Source organism: Cylas formicarius, unplaced genomic scaffold (genome assembly GCF_029955315.1).
Source record: "Cylas formicarius isolate icCylForm1 unplaced genomic scaffold, icCylForm1.1 PGA_scaffold_2__14_contigs__length_35257938, whole genome shotgun sequence".
Taxonomy (NCBI): domain Eukaryota; kingdom Metazoa; phylum Arthropoda; class Insecta; order Coleoptera; family Brentidae; genus Cylas; species Cylas formicarius.
In genome coordinates, this window is record NW_026844319.1 from 7,002,316 (window position 1) to 7,026,557 (window position 24,242).

The 24,242-nt window shown below is 33.4% G+C and overlaps 1 protein-coding gene across 7 annotated transcripts in view; it reads right to left on the bottom strand.

The window, feature by feature from the left end:
- The window catches only part of LOC132698470 (dynein axonemal heavy chain 8), a 110,571-nt gene that overhangs the window by 14,696 nt on the left and 71,633 nt on the right, over window positions 1–24,242 (bottom strand). For 6 of the 7 annotated variants that reach the window (XR_009618377.1, XM_060664536.1, XM_060664532.1 and 3 more), the window contains 10 exons: window positions 23,410–23,528; window positions 23,181–23,359; window positions 19,019–19,255; window positions 18,613–18,960; window positions 15,536–15,654; window positions 15,140–15,476; window positions 12,206–12,476; window positions 11,898–12,127; window positions 3,194–3,729; window positions 2,910–3,136 (listed from right to left, as the gene is read on the bottom strand). Coding sequence is in view for 6 of the 7 variants with exons in the window: in XM_060664536.1 (XP_060520519.1) it covers window positions 2,910–3,136; window positions 3,194–3,729; window positions 11,898–12,127; window positions 12,206–12,476; window positions 15,140–15,476; window positions 15,536–15,654; window positions 18,613–18,960; window positions 19,019–19,255; window positions 23,181–23,359; window positions 23,410–23,528 (2,603 nt within the window). In the remaining variant the exon portion in view is untranslated. The remainder of the gene's footprint in view (window positions 1–2,909; window positions 3,137–3,193; window positions 3,730–11,897; window positions 12,128–12,205; window positions 12,477–15,139; window positions 15,477–15,535; window positions 15,655–18,612; window positions 18,961–19,018; window positions 19,256–23,180; window positions 23,360–23,409; window positions 23,529–24,242) is intronic. The other variant, XM_060664533.1, reaches the window with a different exon arrangement.

The following is a 24,242-nucleotide window of genomic DNA, read 5'->3' on the forward strand; positions in this document are numbered from 1 at the left end:
TTTAATTAATTGGTGCGGTTATATTCTCCGCGTATTTTGGTGACAATCTCACTGGGTATATGGCCAGAAAAAACTCGCATGTCGCTCGGGTGTCGTACTCCGGTGTGATCGGGACTAGTACGACTCAGGCAGAGACCAACGTGAGAGCATTTTCCGCGTGCCAGAGTTAAAATCTCGAGTGCCGTCAAGTATTGCGAAATTGTGCAGATCTATGAGTGGACGAAATTCTACTAGTTTGCCAATTAAAAATTGTATCTCTACTCATAACAAAGTTACCAATGATGAACACTTAATTTATATCAGCCGGTATGCACACTAAACGCTTAATACATGCACATTACAAAACAATGTTATGATATTTACACCAAATGTAAACTTATACTGAAAATCACAAAAGTTGACAATTACGTCACATCATAAATTGTTTGAATTAATAAATGGACGTCTTTTTATAATTAACCAATATTTGTAAGGTATTTGTTGCAGATTCATATAACATTTTTAAATATTTCTAGTTTTAATTAAATATTTAAATAAAAAGTACAACAACTATTATGTTAAAAATGTATACCAATTTTAAAACAAGATGCAAAGAACAATTTATTTTAATAAACATTTTTATTTTAACGAGTGTCTCAAATAGGTGAATATAAACATAAATAAATTATATAAAAAGCAATACATTACTTTTAGTTAGTAGGTACACCATAAACTAATTCGTTCTAAATGTGAGTCTTTCAGTTTTTCATTTAAAGCTCAATCACTAAGATTACATTCGACATTATTTTCTGAATCTAGTGAAATTATTACGGGGTCTATTTCATTAAAAATGGTTTGCTTATACCACTCTAAAATAATTTTATTGCTATTTTCCGCCGAATTTTTCCAAACCTCGGGTGTAATTTGTAATAGAGTTCATTCCAAAGAACTAAAACATGTTTATCACTATAAGCGTCTCTTCGCATATATCTATCGTAACACTGTTCAGCATACGACAGTATGAACTCTATAGCATTTAATTCACACTGGTATGGTGGCGTACGAAGTATTTTATGGCAATGACTTCTGATGATTTCATATATCACATATTTCTTTTATTGGCAATTTCTTTCCAATAGATCTAATAATTATAGTTTTGATAATGTTGGCTGAAATTCAATTTTATTTTTAACCAGCCAGTCGCCGATCTCTGTTTTAGAAGAAATCATTTTCTGATAAAATGCTGTGATATGACTATTCCAAGTTGGAAAATAATTTTTCTTTGAACCACCTATTAAATATCTCGCTATGCATTGCCTTGGTAATCTGCAGATATTGACTTGGAATAAAACAGCAAGCTTGCTCGATCAACAAATCCTTTATCACTCCCTGCATACACGACAATAAATCACTTCGCTTGAAAGTCCAGTGGTCTTCTTTCACTCTTTATTGAATTAGAGGAAGTGTTGACATACTCGTAATTTCTTAAAAAGTCAGTTCGAAATAATGAGACGTTCGTTTGCTCTACAAGATGTCTTCAATAAACATCTTTTTGAATTTAAAACATATACTGGGCAATACTCTCCGCAGAGATCTATTGCTGATAAAAGCAAGTTCTCCTTCTTTAAGCCTTCTGTTTAAAATTGCTATTGAGACGTTTTTCCAAAAAAAAAAACAATAATTTCAATCATCAGACACTCTCTTGCATGGTTACAAATGTTTCGTATATTACATTTAACTACATCAGTTAAATCAGTCGTCTTGGGCCTTTTTCAGTGACTTTATAAGGCTATCCTTGGATTTGAAAGGCTTTTTTATTCTTGCAACAACTAATATTTAATGCCCGAACTACCCGATGAAAAATTAGAAGGAATTACTAATCAAATGATATCCACAATTTCATAAGTTATACAAACCTCTTGATAGCGGACAGCGGTAATTATCCTTTTCTTGTTGAAAATAATTTTTCAAGGATACCACTTGACACTGCAATTAAGAGCTAAGAATTTTACCTTTCATAGCAAAAACTTGTTCAACAAAAAATTAAAAACAAAGGTCACTTTAAAACCAGGCTTTTACATGTGTATCTTTTAAGGCGCAACACAGGATTTTGCATGGTAAATATTCAAACCCTTATGCACATTTGTACTGTACCAATCCTGCTGTACGTCTGAAAATACTAAAGAACACAAAATGTAACAGAAAGGCAAACATGGATTACTAAAAGTTAATATTTTGACAATAAAAGAGTTTACTAAGGTTTGTTTTGACGATGTTCATATTTTAATACATTTTCCAATTCTTAAACATGTTTTAAGGATTTACAGAAGAAATATGCTTAAAATGTATTTAAATATTTGAGAAGTAAAACCCTGTTGCGTACCTACCTAAATTATTATGCTGACACAGATTTTTTGATTTGAAAACAATTTATATGACAGAATGAATTAAAAATCGGAGCACCAATATATAAACATAAACCAACGAAAAACTGTCAAACTATCAACCTGACAGCAGTTAAACGCAACATTACAAATTCGACCATCTTTATCGGATATACGCATCAGCGAAAATGTTTGCTAAATATAACAAAATTGGTAATCGTCTTTTTCTAAAACATTAAAAATTATGAATATATTATTACTAGAAAATAATATTCGGACAAAACAGTCTTCTTTCGTGATTTTCAGTACACTCATGTAGGCATTTAGCCTACAAGTATTGGGATGGGTGTGAAGCTGTACATATGCTGAAACTTATGTTGAGTTATTCTAGTGTCGATAAATTTATGAGTATAAAATATCTATTTGACATGAAGTGGCGTTTCCAAGTATGACAATAATTATGCAATTAGCAGAAAAAGGGAACTATACATCCATTTTCGAATAAATTCCAAACACGAATTCGCGAGCACCAAATAAATGAAGTACCTTTCAAAGTAGGTATCGCAAACTTCAGATACCCCATCATGAATTTCAGCCATTATTAAAATAAGTTCCGTTTTAATTTCAGGAGTTGCCACCACTTGGTAGGAGCTAAGGAAATGGTCGGACACCTCTTGTAAGGCATCTTCAGGCCATCTCTGAAACCAGTTTACGGTGCAGCCTGATATGAGACCGGGGAACTTCAAAGCTCGGCTTCTAAACTTTTCGCCCACCTGAAATACGCAAAAGTTTCGGCAGAAGTCAATATTTTTGAATAGAACAAGAATTACCGGCGAAAAACAAAGCACCACGTGCAAATTTTGCTTAGCTCGTGTAAGGAAAAAGTCGTACAAGTTATCACCGGTCGGGGGTCTTCTGGGAGCCGCCTTCTTCATAACAGGTACCAACTCGGACGTAATATCGTCCAATTCGTCCTTGGGAAATAAGTTGGCAATCTCGCCCGAGCTGAGGATATTGTTTATGGCCTCAAGGAACGTCTCATCTTTTATTTCATTGTCGGTGAATATAAATGTCATGCCGTTTCCTTCCAAACCTGCCACCCTGTACAGGTACTTCATGTCCTCCATTAGATTGTTTACGTTGTACGTTCGCGTAAGTTGTATTTGGAAGCTCTTATAATTAGCTATGAACGACGCCAAACGGGTCAAGCTTTGCTTGCCTGAACCTCCCACTCCTACTAGCAACGCGTTGCCCTTCGGCATTCTAACTATGCGCGAGATTATCACAAGGTTCACCATAGCGTCGTAAAAGAACACCAAATCCATTGCAGCGCCTCTTACAGCCTCGTTGTATTCCATCATGAACGCTAAATAACCAAATTCCAATCAAATCAAATTAAATCTTTCAATTTTTAGTATTGTGAGGTATTTAGAAAGGTATTTTTCAAAAACGCCAGACAAAATGGCGAGAGACAACCCTTCAAAAAAAAGGAGCAAATGCGAACAAACCCTTAAAAAAAAGAAAGATCCAACAATGTGAACGCCAAAGAAGGAACGCTATAGAATTTTTGTTGTTGATATTTTGATATTTATAAATGTAAAAGATTTTCGATGGACAGTTATGTGCATGGACACTATAATAACTTGTGTAGCTCTTGTCGTACGTCTTTAAGATAATCATTTTTAAAAAAAGTAAAAAGGTACTCTCTTTAACAATTACGTCGATTAGTCGTATTTAAAATGTTGTGATGATTTAAATGTTGAGTAATATGGTTTCGAAATGGTATATAAAAGCCAGCGAGCTATCAGAGACTACATCACCATAATCAAATAGATCAATAGATCAAATAAAACTAGAAAAAATTAGTGTTTTGGAAATAAATAGTTTTCTATATTATTGCTTGTTGATAATCGAAAGATAGAGAACTATCAAATATAATAACGATTGTGCTAATTTTGTTATTAATTTGATCTTTTAAATTGCACTCTAGGCATTCTCTTACGTTTTTGTTTAGTTTGACTTTTTTGACCTTTCAGAGTTAAATTTCAAATTGCGATCTTGCGCTGAAATGACCTGTTTGTTAATGGGCAAATGCAACTCACTGTCATTCGCCTATTGTCAAAATATTTCACATCGTCTTGCATATTTGCCATGTACAAAATGAGTCAGGTATAGAGTAATAGTATATTATGCAACAAGTGTGGTAAACGGCATTTGAGTCACGAGTGAAATAAAAAGTTTACCGATATGACCGTCAGAACTGACAAATTTCAAAATTAAACCCGTGCGGTAGAATATCCGAAACATCCGATTGCTCCCAAAACCCATGCGATAATATCCAGGAAATGTCCGAAATGACTCGGATCCATGAAACACGAAACTCACGTGGCACACTAGATCAGTGAATAATAGGTATAGAAGGGAACAGAAAAATTTCACTATCTCATTGGTTTCAAAATGGTAAATACAATAGTAGTAAAGATTGTTAGGATGCACAAATTTAAATTTTTATAAATTATAGATGGTGGCTCAAAAAAGATTGACAATTAGACTTTTTAATAAACCACCATATTTTAAAATTTTGTTTTGGTTTTAAAGTTCTTCGATTTCTTTTATTAATATTAATGCCTAAACCTAATAGCATTTTCAATATTTCAATTTTTCTAAAAAAATACTAGTTTCCAGACTTACAAAAAACTACGATAACGTCTTTATTTTCTCTATTTCTCTATTTCAAGATGACGTAAAAGATACATGTACCGAAATAGATGCCAGAGTATTCGAAATTGTATCATTTGTCAATATATTTAAAAAATAGGTAGGTATGGATTTTCCTGACATCATTGATATGATTTATGTACTGCGTGAGGGAAAAAAATGCTTTGTTGAGAATAAGACTTTATATATATATATATATATATATATATATATATATATATATATATATATATATATATATATATATATATAAACTGAGTGTCCGAAGTGTTTTCGGAGCGCGAGCATTGAAGATGCCAAGTGAGATTTTGGCGAAACGTCTGCAGGATTCCAGTCGGATGCAGGATTTGCAGGATTCCAGCAGGAGTTCAACGAGCGAACGGATGATATCCCGGAGTATAGTGTCATCATATATATATATATATATATATATATATATATATATATATATATATATATATATATATATATGGCATCGGTGAAAGTATGCTTACCTACGAATACATCTCTAACACTTTCGGCGAAGAAACTACGAGAACCTTGAAGTTATACTGCAAATCAGTAACACAACTATGCCAACAGAAGAACAGAAGAATATTCCTCCTTCGGTGCAAAAACGACGGCGTAACCCACATTTTTCTCAATTTTAAAATGAAACACATTACCTTTAATTGTAAACATCTCGAAAAGAAATTCAGAGAGGGCATCATGGGAAATTTTGTGCTAAATACAATAAATCTTTTAATCACGGACACAACTAAAAATATCTCAAAACTACAAAGGCAAATTGACGGTTTTATAGAAAAGCTCACCACTCTAGTCCCTGCAAACATATTAACAATTTTGATCGACAGACACAAACAAAAAAAACCGAATTCGTGTTCCAAAAAATTAAAAACAAAAACATTAAGAAATTCGAACAATTATACAAAAAAAAACGAAAATCCAGATATTTGTGTCACCGATTGGGTGGAAAATCCAACAGAGACCGTTATTCCGGAATACGTAAATGAAGTGTTGAGTCTTGGTAAAAAATTTGCTACACCGTTAGAACGATCCGATCAGTTGCCAATCAGTGACATAATTGCAGGTATCGAAACTTCTTTAAACGGTCTTAACACTCACGGGGGTGCGATCGGAATGTTGCAATATAATAACTAATTACAAAAATAAGTTTAACAAAAACCCAAAAAAAACAGATCAAAACAAACAAAATTCAAAACTATGCGCTAAAATTAAAAAAACAAAACGTTTCCTGAAACAACATAAAGAACTCAAAATTTTGATACCAGATAAAACAAATAAAACAGTTATTATGACGGACGCTCAGTATGACAAAAAAATGCTAGATCTACTAAAAGACAATACCACCTACAGAGAAATGAAAAACGACCCAACAGCTATTTTTCAGAGAAAGAACAACGACTTAGTGTCCTCCTGGGAAAAAAAGTTATACATTTCCCATAGCACAGCGCAAAGCTTAAAAATTCTTATTTCTCAGCCACCCAGAATTTATGGATTACCCAAGCTTCACAAGGAATCCATCCCTCTAAGACCAATAGTATCATGTATCCAATCACCCTTTGAAAAACTCTCAAAATTTTTAAAGAACATCTTAAAAAACGTTATACATAAAAATAGATACTATATTAAAGACTCTTTTGATTTCCAAAACAAAATTAAAAATATTTCTCTACCCAACGATTACATCCTAGTTTCATTAGTCGTTGTTTCTCTATACACCAACATTCCAATAAATATTGCTAAGCAAGTAATCACCAAAAAATGGGATAACATTAAAACCTTTACCGATATTCTGCTCGATGACTTTTTAGAAGCAGTCGAAATAGCACTAAAATCAACCTATTTTGCATACAACAAAGTTTTTTATCAACAAATCGACGGATGCGCCATGGGGGTTTCAATTTCCAGCGCCATCGCACAAATTGTACTGGAAGATTTGGAGGAGTCGGTCCTTAGCAATGCCCTTTTTTACATACCTTTTTTCCACAGATACGTAGACGATTGTATCACGGTCATACCAAAAAACAAACAACACGAAATTCTTCAACTCTTCAACAGCTACCATCAGAAATTACAATTTACAATAGAAATAGAGTCCCAAAGTAAAATCAACTTTTTAGATTTAACCCTTCATAATTTAAAAAAAGGAATTAAAACCGAGTGGTACACTAAAGAGACCTGGTCTTCCAGATACGTTAATTTTAACTCCCAGCACCCTATATCCCAAAAAAATCCGTAATTATTGGCATGGCTGACCGTGCAATTAAACTCTCTGATCCGGATTTCAGAGAAAAATCGATTACTAAAACGAAACAAGCATTAAAACTAAACAACTATCCGGAACGATTAATTAACACTATTTTCAAAAAACGTATACACCTATTCTATAACCAAACTAAATGCTCGCGCTCCGAAAACACTTCGAACACTGTTTTCGGAGCGCGAGCATTGAAGATGCCAAGTAAGATTTTGGCGAAACGTCTGCAGGATTCCAGTCGGAGTTCAACAAGCGAACGGATGATATCCCGGAATATAGTGTCATCACATTTTTCCATCCGTGAATCGATACGTGAATATATATATATATATATATATATATATATATATATATATATATATATATATATATATATATATATATTGTTTTTTCTTAGACCTTCTCTATATATATGTTTAGCTTTTGGTTCTTGGGTTATAGGTCTTTGTATTAAAAGCGATTCAAATTTTTGTCCATATATTGACGTTTCGGTCTTCTATGACCTTCAGAAAGGGATACAGTCTAAAATTATGTTATAGTACAGATCTTTTTTTTTTCTATATATATAAACGGAATTACAAAGAACCTTACCAAAAAGAGACAAACACAAATCTTAAAATTAGAGAGATAGCATCATATGGAAGTTCTATACTTTAAAAGCGTTTGGTTTTGTCATAGTGCCTAGAAATATTATTAATGTTTTGGTTTTTTTCCAACTATGAGAATAAAAAAGTCATGCCCCTGATAAAAAATAAAAGTCCAACAAAAAATGATTTGTATACGGCACTCACACACATAATACACACAAAGCTAACGAAACAGTTAAAATACATATAAGGGTTTAAAAAACACCGATACGCGAGGTTTGCTCGCGTCGCCGTTACTGTAAAAACATCGTACGAAGCACGATTGCTTTGGTACAAGGTTCAGAGGATATACAGAGTGTTTTTGTTCAATTATTTTTTTTTTATATATTTTAAATTATTTTTATATATTATAATTTTATATTAATATATTCTTATGTTGTATCTTTCATTGTTGTTTTATTTCAGAATGTTGCAATATAGCTTACTGAGATTGTTGGTGTCTGTTTTCGAATTTATAGAGTTCTTATTTTTTTGGATCTCAACCATTTCCAGAATTTCCCTGTTTTTGTATTATTTTCGGTTTTTAGAATTTTTACTTTCGCAAAATTGAAAGAATGCTTGGTTTCCGCGCAATGACTCTTCAGAGCAGTCGTATTTTTTTTGTCGTATTTGTGACTATTAATTCTGTTTTTAAGGTACTGACTTGTTTGACCGATGTACACACCCTCACAATCTTTGCAAGGTATCTCGTAAATGAGGTGACTCTTCTTTTCGTTCGGTATCTTGTCTTTTAATTTACTGAAAATGTTTTTTACTAAATTGTATCCTTTGTGAGCAATAGTAATGTTGTGATTCATAAAAATTTTGCTAAAATTTTCAGACATATTGGGTATATAAGGAAGCGAAAGATAATTATTTTTTTGTTTTTGTTGGGTGTTGTTTTTTTTGTTTAGTTTGGTTATAGAATAGGTGTATACGTTTAATGAAAATAGTGTTAATTAATCGTTCCGGATATTTGTTTAGTTTTAATACTTGTTTCGCTTTAGTAATCGATTTTTCTCTGAAATCCGGATCAGAGAGTTTAATTGTACGGTCAGCCAAGCCAATAATTACGGATTTTTTTTGGGATATAGGGTGTTGGGAGTTAAAATTAACGTATCTGGAAGACCAGGTCTCTTTAGTGTACCACTCGGTTTTAATTCCTTTTTTTAAATTATGAAGGGTTAAATCTAAAAAGTTGATTTTACTTTGGGACTCTATTTCTATTGTAAATTGTAATTTCTGATGGTAGCTGTTGAAGAGTTGAAGAATTTCGTGTTGTTTGTTTTTTGGTATGACCGTGATGCAATCGTCTACATATCTGTAGAAAAAAGGTATGTAAAAAAAGGGCATTGCTAAGGACCGACTCCTCCAAATCTTCCAGTACGATTTGTGCGATGGCGCTGGAAATTGAAACGCCCATGGCGCATCCGTCGATTGGTTGATAAAAAACTTTGTTGTATGCAAAATAGGTTGATTTTAGTGTTATTTCGACTGCTTCTAAAACGTCATCGAGCGGAATATCGGTAAAGATTTTAATGTTATCCCATTCTTTGGTGATTACTTGCTTAGCAATATTTATTGGAATGTTGGTGTATAGAGAAACGTCTAATGAAACTAGGATGTAATCGTTGGGTAGAGAAATATTTTTAATTTTGTTTTTGAAATCAAGAGTCTTTAATATAGTATCTATTTTTATGTAAAACGTTTTGTAAGATGTTCTTTAAAAATTTTTGAGTTTTTCAAAGGGTGATTGGATACATGATACTATTGGTCTTAGAGGGATGGATTCCTTGTGTGCTATGGGAAATGTATAACTTTTTTTCCCAGGTTTTATCTCTTATCAAAATTTTGAGTTCTTTATGTTGTTTCAGAAACGTTTTGTTTTTTTAATTTAAGCGCATAGTTTTGAATTTTGTTTGTTTTGATCTGTTTTTTTTTTTTGGGTTTTTGTTAAACTTATTTTTTTAATTAGTTATTATATTGCAACATTCCGATCGCACCCCGTCCCTAGTATGAGTGTTAAGACCGTTTAATCGCTTTTAACCCAAGAACCAAAAGGAACCAATATATATATATATATATATATATATATATATATATATATATATATATATATATATATATATATATATATATATATATATATATATATATATGATGACACTATATTCCGGGATATCATCCGTTCGCTCGTTGAACTCCGACTGGAATCCTGCATCCGACTGGAATCCTGCAAATCTTGCATCCGACTGGAATCCTGCAGACGTTTCGCCAAAATCTCACTTGGCATCTTCAATGCTCGCGCTCCGAAAACACTTCGAAGTGTGACAATAAAGGTAGGAGGTATTTAAATTTAATTTCTCGTTAAGCAATACATTTGAATGTCTCATTTTGTTAATATTCATGGCTTCCAATAAATTCAGTTTTATACTTTTTGTGGCTGCATGTAAAATATCCAAATTGTCGTCAATAATGTGTTTTTCTGTGTTTAGGTGTGTAGCATAATTAGAATCTAGACTATTGTTTTTAAACGCTCTTTTATGTTCATTAACGCGTTTCTTGAAGGATCTACCTGTTTGTCCAATATAAATTTTAGGACATGATCCGCATTTCAACCTGTAGACACCTATTGTGTTGTTAGTTCTGAAAGCTATTTTTAAAGCAGATTTTGACAAATGTTTTTAAACTTTTTCACTGGGTTCTCCTCTGTATGGAATTCTTTTAAATTGTTCGTGTTCTGTATTAGGTTTCGGATAAATTGAGTTCACTGTTGTCTGGATTTGTTTTTTATTTATAATTTTATCGATAATGAACGGATTGTAGCCATTGTTGAGTGCAATTTGTTTAATGATAATAAGTTCTTTGTTGTAATTTTCTGTTGAGAGTGGCATATTAAGAAGTCTGTGTATAAAAGAGTTAAATGCAGCCATTTTGTGTGTATAAGGGTGATTTGAGCTGTTATGTATGACTGTATCCGTGTGTGAAGGTTTCTGATATATTGAAAAATCTAATTTGTTTTGCGCTTTCGTAATATTTAAGTCTAAAAAATTAATAGAGTGATCCTGTTCAATCTCAATAGTGAATTTTATACGATTATGTATTGAGTTAATGTAATTTAAAAAAGAGTTCAATTGTCTGTCCGTTCCAACAAAGCAAGGAAAGACATCATCCACGTATCCATACCACCATAGAAAACTTTTATATTGAACAAATAGGTAGATCCTTCAAGAAACGCATTAACGAACATAAAAGAGCGTTTAAAGACAATAGTCTAGATTCTAATTATGCTACACACTTAAACACAGAAAAACACATTATTATTATTATTTTATCGTAATTTGTGTGTGTAAAAAGTGTGAAAATTGCTATATTTTGAGAAAAATCGAAATATTGGATAAACTGTGGGGTTTAGGTATGTATTATTATTTAAAAAGTTTTTAAGAATTTCAAAACAAATTCATAAGAAAACTTAAACATAGGGTATTCTATTTTAAAAAAATGTGTCTTTTATTCCCCACGCTTTTTTAAACCATCCTGTATACTTTAAAATAATTATATATTGTGCATCCGAACAATCTTTACCACTTTTGTATTTACTATTTTCTTATAACTTTTGAATCCAATGAGATAACAAATTTTACCTGTCGTTGATTCACCCTCTACATTGACAAAAACAATGTGTATCGAATTTTTCAGTCCCCTTTCCTTTAATTAAATTCACGTGTTCGCTGGTGTTATTGTAGATCTTTACTAAGGCTGTGCTGGTTAATTTGGTGATTGTCAAGAAATTTTCGAATGTACTATGCTACTGTGCTAATGAATCTTAAATCTTCGTGTTCCGTAGGGTTTGTTGTTTTGTTTGATCAATAGTTTGAACTGATGAACTGAATTTATAAAATAATTTACCGTACAACTTTTCTCTTAAAAAACTCCACGACGGAATCTCTTCGTAAATTTTAGGGGCATCGAAGCAGAAATCCTCAGGCTCGTCGCCGGTGGCTTCAGGAGGATCTCTCAAGAAATCCACCCAGTATGACGGTTCTTCCGTGTAGTGCTCCAAGTCTTCGCCAAGTTCCTCAAGAGCCTGCTGTCTCAACGCATTGATAAACCACTCTTTATCACTTACAACTGTGAATCTAGTGAAAGAGAAGGTCACAGTAATTAGCGATACGCAATTAGAAACGATGTGGCTTTTCAAAATAATCGAAACCCACCTGTCTGATATTACTCGTTCACACTCGTGCCGCCATAGTTTCAACAGAGACTCCTTGGTGGAACATTCGTCACGTTGCGCAGTGAGAATTCCTTGCCATATACGGGACAAGTCTCTCAAATTGAAAACGTAATGGAACTTGGCGGGAGTGGGTAGCATCTTTTGCTTGGTCTTCTGCCACAGGTGGCGGGTTAGCGGTACCATTTTGGGCAAAAATTCGACAATTTCTTCGTTAAATCTTTCGATACAAAAATAGCCGCAACCGATTTCACCTGAAAACAATATTCAAATCCAATGATCGAGCTTACTAGAGAACTTGTTTTGAATTGAAAGTGCATTGTGTGTGGTCCAAGAAAGTGAGTATTAAACAATAAATATAATAAATAAATTGGGCTTTATTTTCCAGCACAATTCAGCAAAATACGAAACAAAAAATTTTACTAACAAAAGTAAAAAATGTGCCAAAAAGAAGCAGAAGATCAATTGACTGTTTTACAAGAAAGTGGTATTACAGATATTAAAAAATATATATTTTTGTTTTGAAAACTTTACTACCCAAGTTCTCTTTTTAAAACGGACCCCAAAATTGCCCCCTTACTTATTGACATTCAATTAGAAAACACCCTCTATAAATATAAAAATATAATAATTATCAATTAAACAAATTGGTTAGAATTATGCACATTTATTGACTTTTGAAGCACTCAAAATTGCTTTTATGTACTAGGTTTTATTTTTATTTTTATTTATTTCTTTTTTAATACTAATTACTTTTCTAGTTGATAAACATCGTTCTGATAAAAGAGGGTGTTTTAAGTTTTTTTTTTAACTGTGACAAGTTTTCTGCTTCAGTGAATCACAATAGTTACTATACACTTTACTGATTTCAAACGAAAAAATTCTGTTGTATCTTTAGGAATTCAGAACCTATGAAGGAAATTAATTGGCGATTATTACGAGGGAAAATCAGGTTATACTATCTCTTCTTCTTCCAGTGCCTGCTTCAATCTAGTGAAGGTTGGCAATCGTGCTTTGGAATTCCTCGCGATCTTCAATCATACGTATTAGATTTACGGCATCACGTACATGGAACCAATCTCGAAGGTTTTCCAACCATGAAAATCTTTTTCTACCCAGACCGCGCCTGCCATCTATCTTTCCTTCCATGCTCAGCTGTAATACGGCATATTTTTTATTTCTATAAATGTGGCCAAAATAGGAGGCTTTCCTTCTTTTGACAGTGGTTAGTAATTCTCGTTCTCTGTCCATTCGTCTTAGCACATCTTCGTTGGTTACACGATCCGTCCATGGTATAAGGATCCGTCTAAAGAGCCACATTTCAAAAGCTTTCACCCTTCGCATGCTGGAGACCTTCAAAGTCAGCACCATAAAGTAGGGTAGTCAAAACATAGCATTGTGTTATTCTCCTGCGTGTTTTCAGGTTAAGATCATTACTTGTGAGAAGCGACTTTAATTTAAAAAACATGCTCCTGGCTATCTCTATTCTTGTCTTAATTTCTTCATCTGGGTCCCACTCGTCATTTATCCAGCTTCCCAAATACTTAAAGCGGTGTACTCTCTCTATGGGTTGGTTATTAATTGAAAGCTATCGTGGTTCTTCTCCAGGTCTTCAATTTCCTGACATTTTTGGTTTGCCCAAATATTTTTTGCTACTCTGATTTTTGTTCTAATTTCTCGCTGTAGTTGTTTGTATCTGACTTTATTATTTTTATTTTGCCGTCTTTGTTCCATTAAGCACAGGATTCATCGGTCATCCATTCTTTCCTTTTTGTTTGTTGGTTTGTTGTAAAATTCCTTTTATGTTGTCCCATAGTGTGCATTCATCGTCGTCCTTATTTTGGGCCATTAACCTTAGGTTGTCATTAATTTTATTTCCCAGATTGTTTTTAGCCTGTGTGTCCCGACACGATGTCAGCTCCAGGGTAAGTTTTCACTGATTTTACTGAGTTTCTAAATTTTTTGTTAATCATTATATAGTCAATCTGATTCCTGACAAATTGACCATCCTTATCCTGCGGAGATTTCCAAGTGTATAGAATCCTTGGTAGTAGCTGGAACTATGTATTGCCAAGGATTGGTAGAACTCTAGCAATCGATCTCCTGCTTCGTTTCTCACGCCTAATCCAAATTTACCAACGGTATCCTGAACTTGGCCCTGACCAATCTTTGCGTTCATATCACCCATTATAATGGTTATCTCATTTTTCTTAATCACCTATATATATATATATATATATATATATATATATATATATATATATATATATATATATATATATATATATAATCACCTATATATGTCCCTTAATTGAGCTTAGAATTCTTCTCTTTTCGCTGCTGGTTTGTCTGCTGTTGGAGCATATGTCTGTATAATATTAATGTTGAATGGGCGTCCACTATTATACTATAGGATGGCTTTATGTTTAATACGATTTTATGAAACATACACGCGGCATGGAGGATTCTTCTCCGTTTCATGTTCAACCACATAATTTATGAGAAATATGTTATCTTCGTCTGATATCACAAACACGAATTTTGCATTACCTGAATTCTCCGTATGTCTAACGCAGGGTTCGTACCGATTTAAGGCAATTGTTTATGTGTGGTTTAAATCTCAAAGAGCTGTCAACTGTCAATACAAGGTTTCTAACTTGTGGAACGGGACGTATACTGTAATTATCAACTTATGAAAGGTCTTGTTCGACGAGTTCTTTTTATTTTTCTTTGTTCCATTAGTTTTTTTTTGGCATTTATCTTGAGAGAATGGTTATTTGACCAACTAACAATACTAGATGTCCTCGTTGATCTCGAAATATGTCTTCTTTTCATGTTTACAGGGTATAGTTGTGTAATTGCTTATCATGGTATAGTAGTCAACATAAAAAAAGAAAAACAGCAAAATTGAAATTACTGAATATCAAATCCATTGAACTGGTGCTCGGCAGAGTGCAATTAAAGATACAAAATTGTCTCTTCAATCGGTGGGGAATGTCGTTTCGACCACCGCCCGGATGAATCATTGCCGACAACAACATGACGTCGGCAATAAAGGAGAAATCGCCTGGTCTATCCAGGCTGTAAAATCCACCGTTTTCCATCAATTGCCGTACGATCTCGTTGGTGATCTGATCGCCCCAGTCATTGATTACCGGCATGTTAATATCGTCTATGAAAACGGTAAGCGTTTTGCCAGCCGGAGGTCCGTACGTAGTACCAACCCTTTTGTCTACATAAGATTCGATGATTCGCTAAAAGCAGTACGTTAAAATGGTGAGTTTTAATTTAACAAATATTTAAGGTGAATCACCTGGACCATGTTAGGCGTGGTGGCTGAAGAAAAATTAAAACACTTGCTCAGTTTGTAATCTAAGTCAAAAGTGGAGAGGTAAGCTTTGATCATAACGGTTTTAGCGGTACCGGGTTCACCTAAAGTGAAGAAAGCAAATGATTATTTCCCAATATACGGGGTGTTGGTTGGTTGAACACTTGGTTAGTTCCACTCTATCGATCTAAAATATTTTTAAAGCTGCGACATGGCCGCTTCTTCAAAAAGATAGCATCAAAATTAAAATTTTAAATAGGGCACCATGTATATTATTTCATTTTTCAATCCGCTAACACTTTATGACTGTTTTTGAATAATACGCTCCTTTATCTATCTTTAATGATTTTCGAGAAAAATAGTTTCTTTAATTTTCGACCAAAACATCGCTTCGATTAAATTTTTATTACTACGACACCGGAGCCAGTAGAAAGTTAAAATTATACGCGTAGTTTAGGCAAGTATTGAACAGAATTTCTTAATATCGAAATTAGTTCTACATTATAGAAGGTTGGTCAAAACTAATGATTTGTATATTAAAGAGAAAATTAAATTTCTGAAATTGAAATAAGTTTCTCTGAAAACTGGATTACGTTGGCCAGTTCAATAAAGATTTATTCACTATTGATTATGGTGAAAGTTTTGTCGATTAAATCCGTTCAAAATGTTTTAATAAATTTGTTTTATATACACAGAAAATGCAACTATATCCAGAACATGCAAAAAATTAATGACACCTAACGTGATTTATATCACACGAGCAAGAGAAAACTTTCCAGAATTAACATAAGCTTTACAAACCATTTTTCGAAAAACATGTTAAAAGCTATTTACATTAAAACAATATTAGGTACTGAAAATAAAAATTGCACACAAAAAGATGGATCCATTTTTTACATTAGATGTTTGAAGTGTTCCGTTTCAGAAGGATTTACTTGTTCATAGATAAAAATCTAATGCCCTGAGATCAAGCGATCTTGCTGGTCAATCCCACGGCCAAAACGGTTCGAAGTTATGAAAACCAGGATTCTCGAGAAAATCATTTACCATTGTTCTTAATATTTGAAGGTAATTTGCAAAAAACTTACTTTTTTATCTTTTAACAATCAAAACATATTTAAATTAAATTTCTTTGAAAATCCCATTTCTTTGTGGGATAAGGATTGTCGACAAACCAAAAGTGAGCATTCCATCGATCCAAATACCCTCTTTTGAATTTTTTTTCTAATGAACGGCGAGCTCTTTTAACTACATTGACCGATCGTTTGACTAAATCTGGACCTGTAAATCGACAGTTTTCGAGTGCCGAAATGGAATGAGTTAGATAATCTTAAAAGTGAGGTAATGTTGTATCATTAAACTTTGTTGAATTGTTTTGATCTATTAATGTTTTGATCATGCTGAAGTGCCTTGGCCTCCTGAGCTCGTGTTTTGCGTCAGACACGTCATAGCCATGCCACAGGACTCAGCCTCTGAATCTGTGTTTAAACTGTACTGTTATAATTAAAGTTAATATTTTCAGTTGATCTAGTCTCAGCCTCTGAGTCAATGTCATGTTTTAATGATTATCGAACTATTTTATTATGTTGAGTTATGAGCCAATTTATGGGCTGAAATCTTATGCTTTGTAAATAAATGCGCCTGTTACGTGTTGTTTAAGGCGGTCGGTAGCACGATGTCGTTGATTCTGTTAAACCAAGCTGTGTTTGTTACGTAATGTGGTTCTCTGAATGAAAATATAGATTTTCAGAGTAGATTGTTGGATGATCGTCGGGACGCCGAAGTGTCAGGATTGGCCGTGTTAGCATCACCAGTCAACACTCGCGCTCCTGGCTGTTTTTCATAATGGGGATCGCGAGTCTGGGCCGTAGTTCGGCAAGTGACCAGCAACGATCGGTGAGAGGGTGCCACCGTCCACGCACACAACGCTCGCTGAAACCTGTCAGCCGCAGGGCAGTCACTTGCCCTGCGTGTGCTTGGCATAAGCAGTTGTTTTGTATTTTGTTTTCGATTTACGTCAAATAACCTCTTTTTACTATTTAATTTTTGTGCAATCATTAAGTTTAACGCCTTAGAGATTTATTATCTATCACTATTTTTTAAAATTTTACCACCCTGAATCTTAAAAGTTAAGACGTTTAGGACATATGTTCATATAACGTTTTCTTTTTAAAATGGACAAAAAAATCGCCCAATTAATTATTGACATTCAATTAGAAAACACCCTGTATAAATGGCTCAGGCAGTTTCTTTTTTGATTATTCCGCATGCGTATCTTCAAAATATAAAAATATCTTAAAAAATAATATTTAAATTAGATTGCCTACTTGTCTTAAAATCTCTCAACATCTAAGAATGGTTAAAAATAAACTTTCTCTCGAGACAGCAAATGTTTAGAGTATAAGGTGCAAGAATGTTAGAAACAGGTCGAAAAATTTCAATCAAAAGTCCGCCAGAGATCAGCCAGACGTGACAAATAACTACATCAGCATTTGAAAGTCTATCGACGTTTATTCCAGAAACCAGAAAAGGTTTAGGGATAGCTACATTTTCTCTTAGAATATATGAGAATATACAGGGTGTTCCATTTATAAAATGCACTTTTCACCATTTTTGTATCTAGTAGGCAAACCATTAGTTTGACCGACCCTGTATAATGTAGAACTAATTTCGATATTAACAAATTCTGTTCGATGCCTCACTAAGCTATGTTCCAAATTTTAACTTTCTACAGGCTTCAGTGCAGTCATAAACATTTAATTGCAGCTATTGGAAAAGTGAAGATAATAATCATTTTCTCAAAAACCGCTGAAAAGATAGGTATAGGAAATTATTTAAAAACAATTATAAAGTATTAGCGTGTCACAAAATGCAATAATATACATGGAGTCGAATTTTAAACTTTAATGTTGATGCTACTTTTTCGAAGAAGCGGCAACGCTGCAGCGTTAAAAATATTTTAGATCGCTTATGGAGCTAACAATTTTTTTAGAACAATCCAATGCACCCTTCGACGTTTGCGACCCTCAGCCGTGAAACACCCCGTATAAATTTGGATTTACCAATTAATAAAACAGCTTTGTTCTGTTTGGCGGTGTTGTGGATAAGAAAAGCACTCCGCACGTTGTCCACGTTGGGCACCAATATATTGGTAAATTCCAAAACTGAATCCTTTGGGTAGACAAAATCCTCCACTCTCTGCCTCCAATGGTCCCACCTGCCAGTGTCCGAACTGACCGCGTACTCGAAAATAGTTTCGTTCTCTTTACATTTCGGCCAATCAAACTTGGAGGGATGCGAGAGAACAAACGCCTCGAGCAGCGATCTGTCGTCGAGCTCTAGCAGCGCACCGAGCGACCACATAAGCGAAAAAAGGAACAACCTCTCCAACTGTTTATCGGTCCATACTCCTGCGTTGCAGAGTAAGCCTTGTAACGAGCTGCAAGCTGAGAAATCGAGTCTACTTACTCGGTTCGTCAGATACATCTAAGATTCCTTGAAGTACGTCGTAACACTGCCTGATGTAAAGAGCCTCTTTGATAACCATTTTGGGTTTCAGTTTTGTCTGGACGAAGGTGTGTAAGTCTTCGAAAATCTTTCCGAAAAGGGAACGCAAAGTATCGGCTTCATGGTTGGCCCTAGTTTTCAGCCACGCATCTAAAATTGGCGACCAAGGAAGCACCGACGAACTCATAAACACCATGCCTGATGAAGCGTGTTTGAAAAATTATTTTGTTATTAGTTCATGTTCATTGAAAATTAATTGATAAATAAGAGTGCAATAAAAGGCATCAGTCCTGACTTAGTTTCAATATTACTGTCATATGATGAACCCTGTCAAAATCTTTTTCAAAATCTGTAAAGACACCAGATGCAATGATATTTGTAACAAATTCTGTAAAATCTATTAGATTTCGCAAAATAGTGTAGTATATTAAAAATTTAGTTTAGTTCCATAGAGTGTAAGTAATAATTTTAGTAGTCAAAATAAAGTAAACCCATGTATTAACTTCAACACCGAAAGTAAATATACGATGAGCTCAAACTAAAAATCCTATTAGTCCAATTGTTATTATAGCAGAGATTATTCCTAAATTTCCAAAAGCGTCTTTTTACTTTCTTTCTTGAAAAACAAACAATATGAGACATTCTTCCAAGTCCTCGAAAAACTAAAATATAAATTTCTGGATGACCAAGAAACCAAAATAGATGTTGATATAAAATTGGGTTTCCACCACCGGCTGGATGGAAAAATGAAGAATTGATATTTCGATCAGTTAGTAATATGGTTATTTCTGCTGCGAGAACAGGTAGAGAAGGAAGTAATAAAAGAGCAGTAACACAAAAGCCCAAGTTAATAGAGAAATCGTATCTCTTGGTATATTAGGGGGTATATATTCATAATTAATATTAATTTATTCGTTATTAATCAAATTAGTAGCACCTATAATAGAGGGAATTCCTGCAAAGTGTCGGCTAAAACTTGCAAAATCAATTGATCTACCTCTGTGGGCAATATTAGATGCTAGAGGAAGGTAGACCGTAAAACCCTTTCCTTTTTTAATAATTCTACAAATTACTAAAAAGGTTAGGCAGCGAGGTAGAAGTCAAAAACAAAAAAAGTTTTTGGACTTCTTAATTCGATTCGGAAAGTAAAACTTAGGAATGTTAATATAGTGTACCAATTATCTTTGTGATTAGTTAATATAATCATTTATTCATTAAAATTAATAAATTGTGAAACTATATGGTCAATAGAAAATAGGATTTTCAGTTCAAAGGAAGTTAACATTTATAGTTTACTAAATTAAGAATTAGAAATAAATATATTATTAACTTTGAAGGTTAAGAGTCTCTTAAACATAAATTTTTTAATTTAAAGAAAAATAGTAACAGTAGTCCCATTAATGAAGTAATATTTGTTAATCAAATATACAGTATAAAATTAAATAGATATTTTTTTGGAGTTAAATTATTAAAACATTAAAAAATAAAAAAAAAAGATTATAATTGTATAAATAAACTTAATATGAAAAAAATGTAATGAAAATATAAATTTAAATAAGTTATTGAAATAATTGAGTTAACATATAGATATTATTAATAGAAAAAAAAGATATTAATAGACAAAATGAAATATATGATAAAATTTGTTAAAGAAATGTGTGTGTCTAGAAATTAATATGATCAGCAGGTTATACGTTTTTATAAACCACACTGAAAGTCTGATAACTTTGTCTTTATGTGTACACTTAATCGAGCTGTTAAGATGTTTTCGAAAATAATTGCCACATTAGATAAGACAACTATAGGGCGATAATTCTATTCCAACTATTTTTAAGTTGCAAATGTTTGTGACATTATTCCTAGACTAAAGATTAAGTCAAATGGTTGGCCAGATAGTCTTCACAACCCTTTAAAATATAACGGGGAAAGTGGTTATGACCTAGTATTTTCCTATTTTTTATCTTTGATATTGCAGTAATAACGTCTTTTTCCAGGACGGATAAGAGATATAGGAGAACTTAAGAATTTTCAGAGAAACCTACTTGAAAATTATGGTTACTAGTGTGTAAATAAACAGATCTAATTTAATTTATGGTCATCCGTAACCCTATTTTATTCAACTCTGGATTTTTTTAAGTTTCTTTTTAGGAAGATGTTTATTAAAAATTGTTAAAACATTTTGGGAAATTAAATTCATCGCCATGTTTACACCGAAAACTACTCCAATATCTTCACAAGTCTCAGTTTAGAATGCATTAAAGATTATCTGAATACATTAAAGAAAATCTGCTCTCCTTACATTATAAAAAGGCTTATCACTAGTAGAACGCGACTCCAGTTCATGGGGCACATAGTGGGCATAATCACCCACAATATGATATACACATTTTTGCACCGTACAATGCACCTGAGCAATTATTAAATCTAGAATTTTATTGTTTACCTTTTAACCTTAACCTATCTATCCTAAGGTGTATCTTAGTGTATGTGTAAGGTGCATCTTCTTATCTAGTGCCATTTTAGCTGCTTCCATTATCCCAGTCCTCTCTGTCTTAGTATATTCTCTATATTCTGATAACCTGTTCTCTAATCGGCGTCATTTCGGATTCCTTGTGATGACTAAGACCCTGCGTAGGTACTTCATCTGAGTGCCTTAAATCCTAGTTTTTGCCTTTTGGGTAAGTAGACACCTTTCGCATTCAAATGGTAAAGTTGGAATGAATATTGTCGTGTATATAGTTATTTTGGTTTTAGTTCATATTTCCTTCCTTAATATGAAGGTTAAATTTAAAATGTAAAATAGTCTTGAGGCAATCTCTATTCTCGCATTTCTATTAAGTGGTATCCGTTACTATATAGTTGTACTTCCAGATATTTAAAAAGTTCAACTTGCTCTATTCTTATTTATGTATGTAACCATAATGTTCGTTTTTGCTTCATTCATTTTATGTTTTTTTTTTCATTTAAACCTGTTTTTCCCGATTTGTAGGTCTTAAGTTCACTTTCATTTCTTGCAAATACAACCTCATTATCTGCAAACGCACACTCACGTATTCAAATGGGTTCCACATCTTTATAGCCTACTAAGAAACCGGATGTACTGGTTCTTGTTTTTATTTTATTACATCGTCCATAACCAAGTGACATAGTAGCGGACTCAAAACGCTTTCCTGAATAACGCCTTCATTTAATGGGAAGTATTCTGATTCCATGTTGTTGGTTCTGACGCAGTTTTTGTTACATGGACATTAGGCTGAAGTTAGTCTTCCTTCAACGCCCTCGCTCTATCAAACTCTCTTTCACCGCATATCTTGGAAATTTGTCAAATGCTTTCTTTGAGTCTAGGAAAGCTAGATGGCTCTCTGTATCGCTGTTTTGTACTTTTTCCATAATTTGTTTGATACTGAAGATGTGGTCGTGTATGCTTCTTCGTTTTTTGAATCTTCTATGAGATTGCTCTAGTTGTGGTTCCAGGATTATTCATCCAACTTCGAAAATATGTTCTCCACCTGTCAGTTCATCGTTCTTATCTTGTGGTTTTATAGTTCCAAGCTTGTTTTTTTGTATTTTTGTGGACCTTCGTTCCTCCTGAATTCCTTTACCATAGCCGGGTTCGTTACCAAGTTTGTAATATTTTCCCTGAAAACGATTTGTATCAGTTTTCTGGTTCGGATTCCTTTAGTATTCCCTGGTCTTTGACTCATCTCTGCTAATAGCTTTTTGTGCGCAATTTTAAGTTTCCTTCCCTTTGATTTCTTAACTAATCGAAGTTTATATTTGTTTCCAATAACCATTATTGTATCTTGCTCTGCATTCAATTCAGCTAGGAACGTTTTCTCTCCCAACTGTCGCGTCATTTTTGGTACCACTCCAATTTGTAGGTGATGCTGTAACACTTCAGGATTTCTAGCGTTCATTTTCAGTCCCGGTATTAAGCCATTTTTTTTCGGGATTTTTTCCAATGACTGGGTGCCATTTTGTTTACATTTTTTTACATTACAGGTTTTTATATAGATCAAACTTACACCAGAAAAATTCACAAAGATTTTGCTGAAAATTTAGTTTTTACCCACACCATACACTACCACTATATGAAAATAGATGAACAAAGAGTCAGACATACCCATTCTCGAAATCGTAGCAGGGCTAGCGTTGTCAACATTGTCGGGTTCGAAAACCAATTTGCAGTTGGCGGCCATTACGATACGATCGCCGTTTGCGAGCGTCAACGTTTTATTATCGTCCAATACCGAATTGAGGTTTTCAATCCAAACTGCATCCACCGGTCCGTCCAGTACCAACCTAATCGAGAACTAAGAAAACTTGGCGCATGATAATAAATAAAATCTAACCAGCAGTAGTCGGTCTTCTTAAATTTCAACGTTCGCCTCCACAAAGTAGAAAATATGCCATCAGTCCAGTCGTTGGTGGCCACGTCGAGCCTACCAAACATTTGCGGGGCTGTGATTGCCTAAAGTATCACCGTAATTATAAAATATACAGCGTTTTTTCTAATTGAATGTCAATAATAAAGGGGACAATTTTTGGGTCCATTAAAAAAAAACGTCATATGAACATATGTCCTAAACGTCTTAACTTTCGAGATAGAGTGTGGTAAATATTTCAAAAATAAAATATATATTTTTTAATATCTGTAATACCACTTTAGATATTTTAATAAAATTTGGCACACATGTACTATGTATCAGCAGGCTTCCCGAATTCCATCTATCTATTTTGCAGACAAGATGGTACGCCACTAATTTCTCTTAAAATAAAAAATATTAAAATATCGTTAATATGGCAGCACACAGAGAATTATTATCATTAATATTTCTTAAGTAATTTTCTATCTATTAAAAGACTTTAAAAAATCGAAGCATGAATACGAACTACATAAACACTGAGGTGTATTTTTGAAATCTTTATAATTATTGTTTATCATTGTAGTAGGCTATGTCTATAATAAGCGATTATACATTGTGGGCAAATAATCATTTAAAAAGGGCCCATCGAATTGTAAGAACTCCGGAAGTTGAAGAAACAGTCTTAAATTCTATTGACGAAAATACTTGGTCTTGGTTTGAGAAATTTTCACAAGTCCAGGCGTTACTTCCCAGAATTTTTCCCTTGGGTGTAAATTTTTGTCAATGGTTTTTCACTTGTTTGATCAAGAAATACTATT